We start from the raw sequence: 15,051 nt of genomic DNA, 5'->3' as shown, positions 1-15,051 counted from the left end.
ATCCACTTGTGTTTAGCAATCGCCGGGGGCGGCCATTTTGTCACTTCTGTCGACTGAAAATGACATCACAACTACTCGGGCTCAGGTAACGACTAATCACGGCTGACCTGTTTTCTGAAGCTGAGCTGTGATTGGTCGTTACCTGAGTAGTTGTGATGTCATTTTCAGTCGACAGAAGTGACAAAATGGCCGCCCCAGAGATGGCTAAAAATGGGTGGATTTTGCTGCTTAACTCATATACCACAAACACAATATTAATCAGAATGCCCTGTTTCAACTAGTGGGCCTGCTGGGAATATATTCCTGAAAAAAATATGTTTGGGTTGATTTTTCCCTTTAAACCATAGTGTACTGTATAACATTTCACGTCAGTTATGATAGGCAATAGGACTTTAAGGCTGGATAGGGAACTTACTGGAGGCTACAGCACGATGTATTTGTTGTATTTCACAATCTTAGACAGGCACAGTTCTTGGTCACGAGTCACAGGGTGAGGGAACAAACAGCCAGTTGATGGAAAATTATAGCTCCTCAATTGCAAAATGAGTTGAACTTAACACACAAAGAATGCTCTTTGGTTGAACGCCAAATAGAACATTTCCTATCACAAAAGCCAAACAATAATCCATCTTTGTCACAATTTATTTGATCTTACAAAGCAGAAAATTGTTCTACAAATTACAATAAACGATTGATCAGATTGTACGTTCTCATTGTTTCCTGTCATACAATGGTAAAAATCATATATTGATATTAAATGACAGTTCAATCAATATGAACATAAATGTGTTCAATTTAGTTTCGTACATGAGTCTTCCTTCGATGCTCACTGATGCTTTATTGAAAAAAAAAGTGCAAAAAAAAAAAAAAATCCCATGTTTTCTCTCGTGTTTTGTTTTTTGGCTTACAATATTTAAGGCATCAGGAAGAGTGTGTGCATTTACGCAAGCTCACATAAATCTGAGCAACAAAATACTACTAAGACCACAAATGGGCTAAAGGCACTGTAATAAAAAAAAAATCTGTGCAAATCAAATGTCATGAGGTCAGTGATAGCCTACGAGAAGCAAAGACAAAAAAAGGGAAAGAAAAATAATTCCTCTAAAATGGCGTACAGTAAGAATGCAAACGCGGAGGCACTTGTAGAGGAACAAACTTCTCATTTGAAGCAAACGGAAACAAACGCACGCTAGTTAATAATAATTTGACATGATTGGATAAAACAAACACCCGTCTCCAGTGATTTCTTCAGTCAGGTTCAAAATGTTTGCCTGTGATACGCGACAGTTTGGATACACTCTGTTTACTCTTGACTTACTTGATGATTAAACAGGCCCTGTTCACATAAAACTGCTAACTAACTAAAATAACTTAGTGTATATTTAAAAATCACTCCTGAAACATCTTAAAACACATACTGAATGGTCTAAAACATCAAGCATTGTTAATGTGTTCCCTTAAAATGCACCAGTGGTGGATATGAAAAGTCAGCGACCTGCAGCGGTGAAAAATGTCATATGCACACTTGGAAGAGACGATGAATCAAATCACAAAGCCAAAAATCTTGACGGGCACCCAGGCCGGCTTCAACGTCTCGTCCTCTCAGCCCAAAAACGTGAGCGAGGCCATGATGGCGAAGCCCAGCAGGATGAAGAGCACCTTGAGCAGCTGCTTGCCGGGAGAGTTGAGCTCATGTGGGAGGATCTCGAGGAAGGTGATGTAGATGAAGGTCCCCGCCGCCAGGCCCTCCAGGACGGGCTGGATGAGCGCTCCGGCCGCCAGCTGGGCCTCAATCACGCTGATGCCGATGGCGATGCCCAGAGGCGACATGACGGCGAAGGCGCCGACGTAAGCGGCCACCCACGCCGGACGAATTGCGCTCTGGACCAGCTTCACTGACAGGCTGAACACGATGATGCTCTTGTGGACCAGTATGGCGATGCAGATTTCCAACACCTGGGTGGGTGAAATATTTGATTTTCATTGATTTCAACTGATCGTGTTTTTCCCACCCTCCGTCACTTAAAACGAAAGAAGCCCATATTTATTATCATAGTCATCAAGATAAAAAAGAAAACCCTACTTAAAAAAAAAACCCAACAGTGATACCACAAATGGTACGCACAATCCCTCGAGTCGTATACAAAAGAATCACTACCCAAGAACAGTTCATTTGTATTTAACATTTAGGTTTAATACATTTGCATCTAATCTTTAGAAGTGACATCATCATGGTGACGCGAAATGAACAAATGACCCCAAATAGTTTACGCTTCTAATAAGCAGCAGTGACGTTGTTGTCACGGCGGTTGTGTTTGGTGATGTGTCTATGTGCCACGTGCACACAGTGTAGCAGGGGCGGAGCCATGGTTGGGTGTGGGTGTGGGTGTGGGCACAGGCCCACCCAGATTGACAGACTGCCCACCCAGTCAGATTCATGAAAAAATATATACTTTTAAATTTTTAATAAATTATGAAATTATTTTTTAAATTGTGTTTCGTTGTGTTTTTTATTTGACTGAATATTAAGAATGGCATAATTGTGATTGTCGAAGCGAGACCTGAATTTCATATCATTCAGTTTATTTGTCATTTTATTTGAATATACGATGTGTCAGGACAGGAGAATTGTGCTCAGTGAGAGAAATATTCGGGCCCACCCTGATTTTTCCAGGCCCACCCCCTTAGCCACGTTCTGGCTCCGCCCCTGCAGTGTAGTGTATGTAGTGCTGCTTCCACATGTGCAAAGGCGCCTATTGTATTTACGGGTGCTTGCTTTTTTTTGTTTTTCCCCACACATTCTGGGCTCTGCTTAATTTAAAAATACAATGGAAAAAAAAAAGAGCACTATTTCACGGAACAATGAAAATAAATGTTTGCAGAATAACTGCCTGACACTTTATTTGACCTGGTTAATGGGACTTCTGCTCCTGAACCTTTGCGAAAATGCCGCCTCTGCAAATCAGGGCTGGGAAGTCACTTTCGTTTTTATGCAGCACGTCTTTAGCAAAAAAAGACTACTATTTTTTTTATGTCAGCGTCCCATATTAAATTAATTTCTAAATGGCGACGTCGCTCTCTTTGGTGTGTATGTGTGTGTGCATCCCGAAAGTGACCCGCCTGCGCAGAAGAAGAGATGACGTCACTCACGACGACGTGTTTGCAGAAGTAAATGTGGCGCAGCGTGTCGGGGCATTTCTGCAGTGAAGCGATTCGGTAGGAGGTAGAAATACAGGATTTGGGGGGCTCTTTCATCCTTATGTTGCGGGTCTGCGTGGCTCGGGGAAAATAAATGATAAGTGTCCGATTTAATCCATGTAATATATATTTATTTGAATAGGTTTAAAAAAAAAAAAAAAACAGAATTTATCAATACAAGCTGATATGAAATAGTTTGATACAACTTTCAGCCCTATCGACCAGCCCTACTTTCTTCATCGTGTTATTCTTCACAATTAATAGTTGAACCTGTATTATTTTGCATTCAATTGATTTTGAACAAGCAGTAAAAGTCAGGGAGTTGCTTTATTTGCCACTTTTGTTTATTCATTAAAATGAACCCTGAACTCAGACCGTTGTTAGTGTTACATTTTGGACTTTAATTCTCTATCACAGAATGACTGTTCTCCATTTTGTCAGAAATAAACATAATGTAGTTCTTTAAAATGATTTGTCATAGTTTTTTTTTTTTTTCAAAAGTAATCGTAGTATCGCTTACTTTGTATCAGTATCAGTGATTAATCAAGAGTTGAGGACTTGTACTGGTATTGGTATGAAAAAAAAAGTCCCTACCCAGGAGTATAGTGTTATGCAGTCGCCCATTTGCGTGAAACATGGCTTTCCCCTCAAAATGCGCTGATATCAGCAAGACAAGCAAAGGAGTGTGCTAAAATGCATCATCCGTGGGCAGGTCACAGACCAGTTATTATGACACCTTGGAAGTGTTTTAAAATGTGAAGAACACAGACAAGCCATCTCCCCTAAACATGTATTTCTGCTTATGAGCATATGACACCTTCAATGAAGCCTGTCGGCAAAAAGCACTGACGCCCAAAGAATGTTGAGGCTGCACTGAGGGTCCCATGATCACATGGCAAGGTTTAAGTCTTATGACCACAAGATTCCTTTCTTGTCAAAGCTTCCGACCAGAAGCTTGACTTCCCTTTTGAATGTAAACTGTATATGTACTCACTAGCCCCAATTTATGAGACACGGCAGCTGTATCAAATTTGCATACTGTCAATTAGAGATGGACCGATTATCGACCGGGCCGATTGTCGGGCCCGATATTTGGCGATTATCGGCATCTGCCTTTTTTTTTTTCATTTTAAGGCCGATAAATGAAAAACTGTTTTATTCGTGCTTGCTGCAGCGTGCTTCTCTCTCTCTGTTTGCTGCACTACTGGCCCTGCACGGGCAGATTGGCACGCCCAAAGCACCATCTGATTGGGCAGTGCGTAACAGCCAATCAGCGTAAAGCTGCCAGGCACATACACGGCGGGAGTCGGCGAGCGAGAAGGTAATGCGATAGACTTCGCCGAAATTTTAGTAAATGTCAGTCTGCTATAACTCACTTGTACAATTACTATGAGCAATTACTATGTCATATAAACACAAGCGGCAGTTCTGCTCGCCACAGTAAGGTGCCTTGCGGCTCAAGCTAACCACTCCCCCAATGTCACAACAGTTTATTTGCTTTGTGAATGACACGGCTCCTGAGAGAAGTTGCTGACAATAATCGGGAAATGGTGATAAAAGTAAGACGTGAGTGAGCGCCAGTGTGTCTGAGTGGAAGCCACGTCATGAAAAGCTAAGAGCACTTTAAAACAACCACCGCTCCAGGTGCTGTACATGGTGCAAAAATTGACGGCAAAGTACTGCCGGTCTTGGAAACATGCTTAATTTTTCTGGCTAGAAGCTGCGTTGAGGATGCACTTTTATGTTTTTGAACTTAAAACAAAGATGTGTGAAAGATAAACATTTCAGTTATGGTAGATTTTTAGAAAACTATTTACTGTAAGGAGATGTTTGTTAGACATGCAGCTGAGCCTGGGAGCTCCCTTCACTTTTTTGTTAGACTTAAAACAAAGTTGTCTTTTTTAAGATCTAGAAAAGCTTTAACATCTTGTAAATCACTAAAGTTGCTTAATAAACATGGGCTTAAAGGCATTTAAACTAAGTCAAGTGTTGGAGTTTTTATTTTTTATAAATTTGACACCATTTTACCCCTTTTTTCTACAAATAAATATCGGCTTCAAATATGGGTTATTGGCCGCCTTGACTACTAATAATCGGTATCGGTCCTGAAAAAAGCATATCGGTCTATCCCTACTGTGACTATATTAATGTCTTTGTTATGAGTACGACTATAAATTGTAATACAGCAATGGCACTCCTAATGAACTGTACAGTAGGGATAGACCAATTATCGGCCGGGCCGATTATCAGCACGACATTTGGCTTTTTGACAAATATCGGCATCTGCCTTTTTTAAAACTCTGCTGTATGTAAATAAATCAATTTAAAACTGTGGAAATCAAAACAAATACGTGAAAGTTTAACATTTCTGTCATTTTGAAATTTTCATTTACTGTAGAAAACTACATGGAGCTATTGTGTCGGTTTTACTTTATCCTTTTTAAGACATGCTGACAATCCTGGGTGCTCCCTGAACTTTTTGTTAGAATTTTACAACAGAGATGTATACTGTCAAAAATATCTTATAATAATATATATTTTTTAAATTGCCATTATGCAAACCTGAAACATTGTTCAATAAACATGCTTAAAGATATTACAACAAAGTTATTTTCCATTAGATTTTGATGCCAATATTTTCCTTTTCACTAAAAATGAATATCGGCTCCAAATATCGGTCATCTGCCTCCTTGACTACTAATAATCGGCATCGGCAGTGAAAAAAGCATATCGGTCTATCGCTACTGTACAGTACAATGGACAGTATAAGTGTGAGTCAAGATCCTGCAAAAGTGGAACATTGAGAAAGCATTGCTCGATATTCAGCATTATCTGTAACGTCGAGATAATCCAGTGTCGGATAATGACGTTCCTTTTTTCTTACCTTTGAATCAGTGTCCTGCAGGCCGATAGCGAGCCCCTCGAAAACTGAGTGGAGCGACAACGAGAGGAAGAGCATGAATGAGCGAAAAGGCGAGTGGGCCTGAAAGTCGACATGGACGTGGTGGCCGCTGCTCTCCAGATCTGGACTCACGGTGGAGCCGTGGGCGTGGCCATTCCTGTTGTCCTGTATAAGTGGGGCCCTCTCATCCACAGTCCCACTCATCTCACGACAGTTCAGAACGATCCTCTCCAATATGAGGACCATGAAGAAGCCGGCAGCCATGATGAACTCAGGAAGGGGGAAGCTGGTCTATGTGACACAAACAAATGAGATTAATCACAGGTATATCATAAATTACCAGAGGTGGGTATTCTGTCAGACTGATCGACGCCCGTTTTGCTGACGTTAGACGATGGATGCGAAACTCAAAAAAAAAAAAAAAAAAAAAAAAAAAAAAAAAGACGGACGAAGCACGGACGAAAGAGGGTTTTCGTCCGTCGATGTAATCATCACTAACCGGGTCAAGTCCCGACGGACTTTACAGGCCATTATTGACGGACGCTATATGGACCGATATGTTCTTTTTCAGGGCCGATATCGATAACGATTATTAGTAGTCAAGGAGGCCGATAACCGATATTAGGAGCCAAAATTATGTTTTAGTAAAAAGGAAAATGTTGGCATCAAAATACAAAAAAAAAAAGAAAACTCTTAACTTTGTTGAAACATCTTTAAGCATATGTTTATTGAACCATTTTTCAAATTTGCATAATGTTGATTTCTTAAATTATTCTTACAATAATCTTTTGACAATGTACATCTTTATTATAAAATTCGAACAAAAGGTTCAGGGAGCTAGCTCCATGTAGTTTTCTACAGTAAATGAAGTTCTCCAAAAATTTCACATTGACAAATGTTAAACTTTCACATGTCTTTGTTTTAATTTCAACACAGTTTTAAATAGATTTATTATCGGCCTTCAGATTTTTAAAAAAAGGCCGATGCCAATATTCGTCAAAACGGCAAATATCGGCACCGATAATCGGCCCGGCCTATAATCGGTCTATCCCTACTGACGACTGACAGAAACACGCCCCACTCATATATTAATTACTAGGACTGCATTGTGAGAGTAGGATCTTTGCGGGTAGTGTGATGGCTGGCTGTAACTGGCTAAGGAGGCGGACCCAGAAGACGTCACTTCACTTGCGATGACAATGACAAATCTACATTTGTTTGAGTCTAATAGTTTATGCATGTGTATTTATGTACATATAAACCTTTATGGTTGTGGTTTTCTGTTAAATCTTGATTGTTTAATTGAAAGCTCTAAATGAAAGACTGTCTCGTGTGTTTCATCGCCAGCCTGGTTGCTTCCATTGACTATCTATGGAAACGCTTTGTGACTTCCTGTACAGTAGGTGGCAGTATGCACCAAACAGCCATAATCCCTCCGTGAACCAAGAAGAAGAAAGAATAGTAGAAGAAGAAGCAGAAAAAGAAGAAGAAGCACGAAGCAGTGTAGTATTTATAAACAGTAGTTAAAGTGTGCTCATTGGATTGGATTTTATTACCTTGGCCACAATGCGGAACTGTATTCTGTTATAACTGTTAAGATAAGACATTTTAAACTTTAAATTAAAACTTTTTGTCATTTTAGGGGTTAAAAAAGTTGTAGGCAGCCACCAGCTCAATAGGCAAATAAGCGCAGGTGAAACGGACCGATTGACGGCCCAACGGATTTCTGACGGACTACGCTGCTAATAATAATTATTATTATAATAATATCTGACAAGCTACCTGGCCGACAGACTGAAAAATCGACGACTACAGGTTGGTTTGGCTTGAAAAAATGATGGACTGACGAATGACGGACGGGTACCCAGAGCGCTGAACGATGACGAATAACAAATAATGACAAATAACGGCAACATTTTGTAAAATTCTCACCTGTGCAAATTACTGCTGTTAAAATGTACCCATTTTGTATCACACTCATACCATATGCATGGTCTATTTAATTACTCGACTAATTTAACATCTTCTATGCATTTTATTGGTAATACGAAATAAATAATTCTGCTATGAGAATAATGTTATGCGCAACCACATTATTTTTACAGCATACGGTCCAATCTCCCTCAAATATATAATTTTTTTAACTGATCACAATACAGAAGATTCGCCTCACCAGATGGATTTACCTCAATCATGTTGGATTCCAAAACAGCATTGATGTCTGCCAGGTAATCTGGGATGATATCCAGCAAACATGCTGCCAGGAAGACTCCACCGGCAAAGCAGCTTATCAGACTCAAAACTGTGCGATGAGTCTCTGTAAATGCAAAGATGTAAAGAAACATGTCAATTCTGAAGTTGCACATGGTCACGCATTTAAATAGATCCCAGAATCGTATTTTTTTCAAAGACCTGTGTGTGCTATTTAGAGGTAATACCGCATTCTGCCACAAGGTGGTGGACATGGTCAAGGACAATTAGAAACGTCTGTTCAGCATCATGATCAAACGAAGCAATCTCTCGTCAAAATCATATAAAACAGTGATTAACTCACATATCAGTATCTGATGAGTCGCTTGCTTGTTACAGTATAATTGGCAATTAGACGCTAACAATAATAGCGGGTGGCTAACCGCTACGTTAGCACATACCGTAATTGTTAGGTATTTTGTTGGATGGCAATTGTGAAGGTAGATAAACTAAAGTGCTATTATTGATGTTAGTTCATTCGTTTGTTTTAAATAAAATCTAAAAATGTTGACAGTTCATTGAAAGTGATTTATTTCAATTATTAAACTACAGAATGTGAAATGCTAAACTACAATTTTGTGTAGGTCTACCAAATCATTTTGTAACGATTTATATATTATATTGCCTGTGATGGTTGTACTGTACATTAAGTAATAGAAAGATACTGTGAGTAATAGTAGAAATTTGATTTGAGGATATATGACGCACATAATAGATGAATTTATTATATATTTTCTACACCGCGTAGGTTGTTTTTTTCTTTGGATTACAATTGATCTTGGATTCTGAACCTTAAGTGGTTCAGTGGCGAGCCAAAACTCAGGACAGAGACAGCGGACAGGACACGACTGTGGCGTGGCCAGCCATGGCATCTTCAAACTGCCAAACTTCAAATTTATTCTTCTTATTGACGCAGATAAGAACACAAAAAAAAACTACCTTGTTAGTGGCAGAGCAGTGCACACACACATTTATACAACACTGGTTTTTCAGTTTTTTAGCTCTTCATAGAAGAGTTCTATTTAAGTTTCCTTTGCATATATTTTGTTGTTTGCAACATTGTGTTGTGAAGGCAATACTGTTTAACTTCCGACACTGCTCTTGTAAGTCCTATTGATAATTAAGTGTACCCATCTCTTTGAACCTAGATGAGTTTAAGTGTCATTAGCTTTGGATTTGGAATACCGCTATGAGTGTTCCAGATCATTTTACGTCATGAGTGCTTTTGACACCGTTTTTTTTTTTTTTTTTTTTTTTTTTTACACAGACTGTTCTGTGGTTGGAAATGATTAAATTATTCTTGTTTTGATCAGGACATATTCAATACATACATGTTCAATTCTTAATGTAAATATTTATTTTTTTCTGATCCACCAAGTTAGATCAAGATGTTTCTACTATTTTGCAGCACTGGTTCTCCTGAAAATGTCTTCCATATGAAAGTAAAATTGTTACCGCATGAAATCCTTAACTGAATCTAAAATCGAAGTGAATCATGAATCATATTCAATCGGGCCCTTATGAATCGAATCGATTTTGGAATTCTGAATCGATACCCAGTTCTATTTTAAAATGACTTCCTCACTAGAATAACTGATGGTAAATATGTGCTTTATCAGAATAAGAAAAGGTCCAGGGATCTGATACTAGATGACTTTACAGAAAGTTCCCAATGCTGATAGAGAAGTAATATTTTCACTTCGACACTAAAAGTCTAGATTGAAAAATCTGGATTCTAGACTTTAAGTGTGGAAGTGGCTCTAGTTCCACTTTTGGACAAATTCACTATGATAACCAGTGACCACCTTGCGTTGCATTATGTATATGTGTGGACCTTTTAGTATGCCTTAGGGAAAATACGCAGTAAATTTTTATTCACTATCATTGCATTACATTCAATATTGCAATTAGGTAAAAATGAGTTTTATAGTTGTATATTCCTTGCTGTTAATCATCGTGTTAGGCGTAATCTCGTCAAAATGACAGCACGTGTATGCTAAATAATTCACAGTTGATCACTAACGATTAATCTGACGTGAACACATGACCCTTCACTGAGCAAAAATCATTCATGCAATCCCGCCCAGTTCATTAGAGTCTGCCTTTCAAAAACAGTTATTAAGCGCTTGTTTCCCTTTAATTCAGTCAAGTATAATTCTCTATTTAAAAGCAAAAGATTAAGACGCCGTTTAATGACTAACTATATGAAGGCACTTACCTGTCCCGTTTGTGTTTCTGAACCATGTGACTCGTGCGGGGATGAAACCGAATAAAAGAGTTAGTAGCAGCAAACCGACGAGAGCGCCTATTTTTACTTGAAGCAAAAACTCCATAATGTTTGTACGTGTCGGACAGAGGCTCGCTGCCTACCGGACCTAGTATGAAGTTAATTGTGACCCTACATAAGGCTTGTTCAACAACACAAACACAGTCGGGCTGTGGGTACTCGCTACTTCTACGGTGGCCGCCAAAGGTCAAAATACAGCTGATAGAGAACACTCACAAAATACAGATAGGTACACGGTTCATTGATATCGCATTGAGCCCTTTGACCCCGAGCTGAGATACGTCCACTCATCCGCCATTTTGGATGTGGTAAGACTACCTTTAAGTAAATAGAGCGAAGCTTATATTTTATAAGCACATTTTTACAAACATCATGCACAAAGTTAAAGCCTCGCATTTACCGGTACGAACGCTCTCTCACACGCGCGCGCGCACAGACACGCGCTCACGTACGCACGCACGCACGCACGCACGCACGCACACAAACACTAAAAGCATTGGAAAAGATAGATAGGTACCAAATGCAGCATGAGTAACTTTTAAGCTGTTGTTTAGAAATGTTTACTCCTGCATGTGGTTACTGGTTAGTTAGCATATACAGCAGGGGTGTCAAACTTATTTTTGTCATGGGTCACATCGTCGTTATGGTTCCCATGGATCAGGGGTGGGAAATTCCGGTCCTCGAGGGGTGTTATCATGGATGTTTTATATGTCTCCCTGCTCCAACACACCTGATTTAAATGGTCTGCTTATCAGCAAGCTCTGCACAAGATGGGTAACGATCCTGGTCATTTGAATCAAGTGTGTTGGAACAGGGAGACATAAAACATCCAGTATACCGGCCCTCAAGGATCGGAATTGCCCACCCCTGCCTTGGAGGGCCATTATGACGGTGAACCCATATGTATGATTGCTTTAAATTATTACATCTTGTCTCTTATGTGCGGTTTATGCTATCTAAATATCGGCAAAACTAAACTCTGTTACACAGAAATATTAAATACACCAGCCTTGCTATGGTAATAAAATATGAGTGCATATTAAAAGTGTCTGAGAACATTAGAAAGACAGAAAAGGCTTTGAGCTGTCACTGTTAAGTGAGGGAGTGAGATGAAGCTACTCGCTACCGCCTCTGCGTCTCACTCGTGCAATTTATTGGATTTCTTTTCCCTGCGAAGTCATTGTAGGACCCCCCCCCCCCTAAAAAAAAATATGAAGCACAGCCAAGAGAACCAAATTTCTAAAGCAATGTAATTTAATCGTTATTCGTGTATATTTTTTACTCTTCGTGGTGAATGTGGGCCTTTGACCGCTATAGTACATACACAAGGCATCTTCTCGGATAGACCCACAATGCCACATTCAATTTGGCGGTGATTTCGACGTACGTTTCCGTGGTTAATACGTCACCTGTGTATGTCAATTTACCAAATTTGTAAAGTGGTGGAAATACTTTTAAAACACACGTAGGTTTGTAATAATGTATAATGCGTCAAATTAAAATTAAAGTTACTTTTAAAAGTTCCCGTTGGCGCTACTGTAAAATACAACAATTGTAAAACGGCCACCAGAGAGCACACTAGCACCAAATTTCAGGTATCACAGACCGGAATGACGTCTATTTCAGGCGCCGGAAATGCTCCTCTCAGATGCATCGAACGCTGATGTGTTACAAGACTTAACACCGAAGCGATTTTGTCTCCAAGTTTTCGATGCGGTAACATAAACGTAGCGAAGGTGGGTTCGAGGACAAGGTGTTATAAAGGACATAGTAGAAACGACCACAAGTATTTCTCTGAGAGCTAATGGCGGTGAGGTTTCACACGCATGCATGTTTTCTTTTTCACCGACTCAACTGTCTGACTGTAGATTTAGCTGTGCACATTTGGAGCATGGGGTGAAATATCACAAATCATTTTTTATTAATTTACTTTGGAATTTAATCCACAAATAATATTCACAATTGTAGGTAATATAATTTAAACAATTCTTGTCAAGGAATAAAATGTTACATTACAGTGTACCTAAACTTGATATTCTATAGAAAATGAGAACGATGTTGTTTGCAATATCTCTACAATTGCTGCAAAGCCCTACATAAATTAAATTAAACATAGTAAACGTCAAGTGCAAAATTGATTTCACTTAAAACTGGTGATTTCATTTAATGACATTAAATGCTTATATGAAGTTATTAATGAAACCTATATTGACACCCCCCCCCGCCCCCCCTTGTTGCAGCCCAAAGGCAAAGTTGGTACTAAGGGAAAGAAGCAGATTTTCGAGGAGAACGAGTCAACTCTCAGGTTCTATACAAGAGTCATTCTGGGAGCTAATGTAAGCATGAATCTTGTATTTGTGTGCCATTAAGTGGGAAGATGTCCATTAGTAATAAATGCCAGGATGAGCTTTTTCAAGCCGTTTTATTTGTCTGTTGTGTAACTTCCATCTATAACTGTAAATAATAATAATCTTGCACAGGCCATATATGTTGCTGTAAATCTTTTGATCTTCTACAGTTCATCTACTTTTTGGACATGGGTGAGTATCATATTCAAGTGCTGGGTGGATTTGTGGACAAACTATTCTCTTAAGTGAATTTGTTTATGTTTCCGTCTTCATACAGCTGTTACTAGGATTTGCGCTAGCTGTGTATGTTGGGAGTTACCGCTCCATGTCCACAATGGCCAAACCAGTGATTGCTGACGACGGGAGTCTCCTTGATGGAGGCATAGACTTAAACATGGAGCAGGGAATGGCAGAGTAAGTGATCACACCACATTAAACTGTCTCATCATAAAACTTTTGTGAACTGCCAGGGCAATGTCTTACGTAACATGTTAACATTCTATTCTACATAACATTAATAAAATAAGTCATCCACTGTTAATAAGATGAAGATGTAAAAACAAAACACTTGTGTTGACATGACAGCACACAGCAAAGGTGATTCATGTTTACTACATTTTAAATTGTCACACAAGTATAAAAAATATTATTTTAGTTTATCATTGACAATCAAAAATGTTTTTTTGTTGTTGACCAGGCATCTGAAGGATGTCATCCTGCTCACAGTGTTCGTCCAAGTCCTCAGCTGCATCTCTTCATATTTTTGGTATCTATGGCTGCTGGTAAGAGTCTATGTACTAAGAATTGCTTCAGATAAATATTTTTTTTTCACTCTCATTTTTGCTCTCAACCCATGCACATTTATTAAATCCCTTCTTTTAAATGGACATAACGGTGTGCTGTTTGCTAGGCGCCGGCTCGTGCCGCTCACCTACTTTGGGTGAACATTCTGGGCCCCTGGTTTTCCGCTGAGAGCCCATCAGCACCGGAGGAAGTGAACGAGAAAAGGCAGAGAAGACAAGATCGTCGACAGATGAAGAGATTCTGATGCTGCAGAGCAAGCAAAGCAGTATTTTTTTATACACAGGATCTATTGTAATCCTAAATTATTACATGGAAGACGTTTTGATGTTAAACACCAATCTGATCTTGTCATCATGTTATTTCCATGTTTGTTTTCTTCCTGCATGCAATCGAGTTAACTCCTTAAGTGACACCTGCTTTGACCTCATGTAAAGGTGTCAGTGGCCTGGTGGCACCTGCACATTTTGATGATGTGCTGCACTTAACTCATTCACTGCCAGACATTTTCAGACCCTGTTTTACGTTTGAAAAAAAAAATCCTGGGATTCAATGTCTGGACTGTAAAAAGACAAATACATTTGTCAATGGCAGTGAATGAGTCAAACATGCTACCCATACAGATGAAACTTGAGTTCAAAATCATATTGTGCTGCAGGGATGATTTTTCTTTTTAATGAAAATAAAAATGTCACAATAGTCATGCTTTTTTTTTAAGTGGCACATCAGCCCCATAGTTCCAATGTGTCAGGGTTCAAGTCTTGTCTTTGTCCTGCATCTATGTGTGTGGCCTTTTTCAGGGCACTCCGGCTTCCTCTTATTTTCCAAAAACCTTCAAGTTGAGAAGACTCAAAATATTGTTCATAGCTGTGAGTGGTTGTTTGTCTGTGCGTGTTTTCAGTCCAGGGTGTACCTGCCTCTCGCTTAGCTGGTGAAGTTCAAGCATCAATCCAAGTTACCGGAACGATAGATCATAGTATAAAAGAAAAAAATTCCATCACTGACAGCCATAGTATTCTATTTTGTTTCAGCTTCTCATTTACTCATCACTTTAAATTATACTACAAAGTAAGTAGTAAGTACTAACTATTCATACACCAAGGCTCATAGCTATTTTTACACTGTCCATATTTTGAGTTTAAAGGAGAGGTCAACCCAAACATTTTTTTCTTCAAGAATATGGTCTATGCAGGCCTACTAGTTGAAGAAGAAGGTCTTCATTGATTCCACAATGGGGACATTTTCAGTGCTACAGCAGCAAAGAT

The 15,051-nt window shown here is 39.2% G+C and overlaps 2 protein-coding genes across 2 annotated transcripts; one reads left to right on the top strand and one right to left on the bottom strand.

Annotated features, from left to right (window-relative positions):
- Positions 1–623: 623 nt before the first annotated feature.
- Positions 624–10,844, bottom strand: slc39a1 (solute carrier family 39 member 1). The gene is made up of 4 exons (XM_086025610.1): positions 10,569–10,844; positions 8,287–8,417; positions 6,083–6,391; positions 624–1,956 (listed from the first exon to the last, which is right to left on the bottom strand). The coding sequence occupies exons 1-4, from the start codon at positions 10,681–10,683 to the stop codon at positions 1,603–1,605; spliced, it is 909 nt and encodes a 302-aa protein (XP_085881736.1). The 5' UTR covers positions 10,684–10,844; the 3' UTR covers positions 624–1,602.
- A 1,427-nt stretch (positions 10,845–12,271) lies between these two features.
- tmem208 (transmembrane protein 208) lies at positions 12,272–14,485 on the top strand. Its single transcript, XM_086025733.1, has 6 exons — positions 12,272–12,447; positions 12,878–12,973; positions 13,118–13,177; positions 13,263–13,399; positions 13,683–13,767; positions 13,896–14,485. The coding sequence occupies exons 1-6, from the start codon at positions 12,442–12,444 to the stop codon at positions 14,031–14,033; spliced, it is 522 nt and encodes a 173-aa protein (XP_085881859.1). The 5' UTR covers positions 12,272–12,441; the 3' UTR covers positions 14,034–14,485.
- Positions 14,486–15,051: the final 566 nt, after the last annotated feature.

This window comes from Filicampus tigris, chromosome 3 (assembly GCF_054856515.1).
Source record: "Filicampus tigris isolate MCC_2025a chromosome 3, RoL_Ftig_1.0, whole genome shotgun sequence".
In the NCBI taxonomy this organism is placed as follows: Eukaryota; Metazoa; Chordata; class Actinopteri; order Syngnathiformes; family Syngnathidae; genus Filicampus; species Filicampus tigris.
This window is presented reverse-complemented; position numbering and strand designations above follow the sequence as displayed.

What these genes read in the sequence shown, in the direction of transcription:
- slc39a1 (XM_086025610.1), bottom strand. Translation starts at nt 10,683, where the DNA reads ATGGAGTTTTTGCTTCAAGTAAAAATAGGCGCTCTCGTCGGTTTGCTG. An exon ending in CAGAAACACAAACGGGACAG is followed by an intron (nt 8,418 to 10,568) that starts GTAAGTGCCTTC and finishes TTGCATTTACAG; the next exon opens with AGACTCATCGCACAGTTTTG. An exon ending in TGCAGGACACTGATTCAAAG is followed by an intron (nt 1,957 to 6,082) that starts GTAAGAAAAAAG and finishes TCACCCACCCAG; the next exon opens with GTGTTGGAAATCTGCATCGC.
- tmem208 (XM_086025733.1), top strand. An exon ending in GAGTCATTCTGGGAGCTAAT is followed by an intron (nt 12,974 to 13,117) that starts GTAAGCATGAAT and finishes AATCTTGCACAG; the next exon opens with GCCATATATGTTGCTGTAAA. An exon ending in ATGGAGCAGGGAATGGCAGA is followed by an intron (nt 13,400 to 13,682) that starts GTAAGTGATCAC and finishes GTTGTTGACCAG; the next exon opens with GCATCTGAAGGATGTCATCC.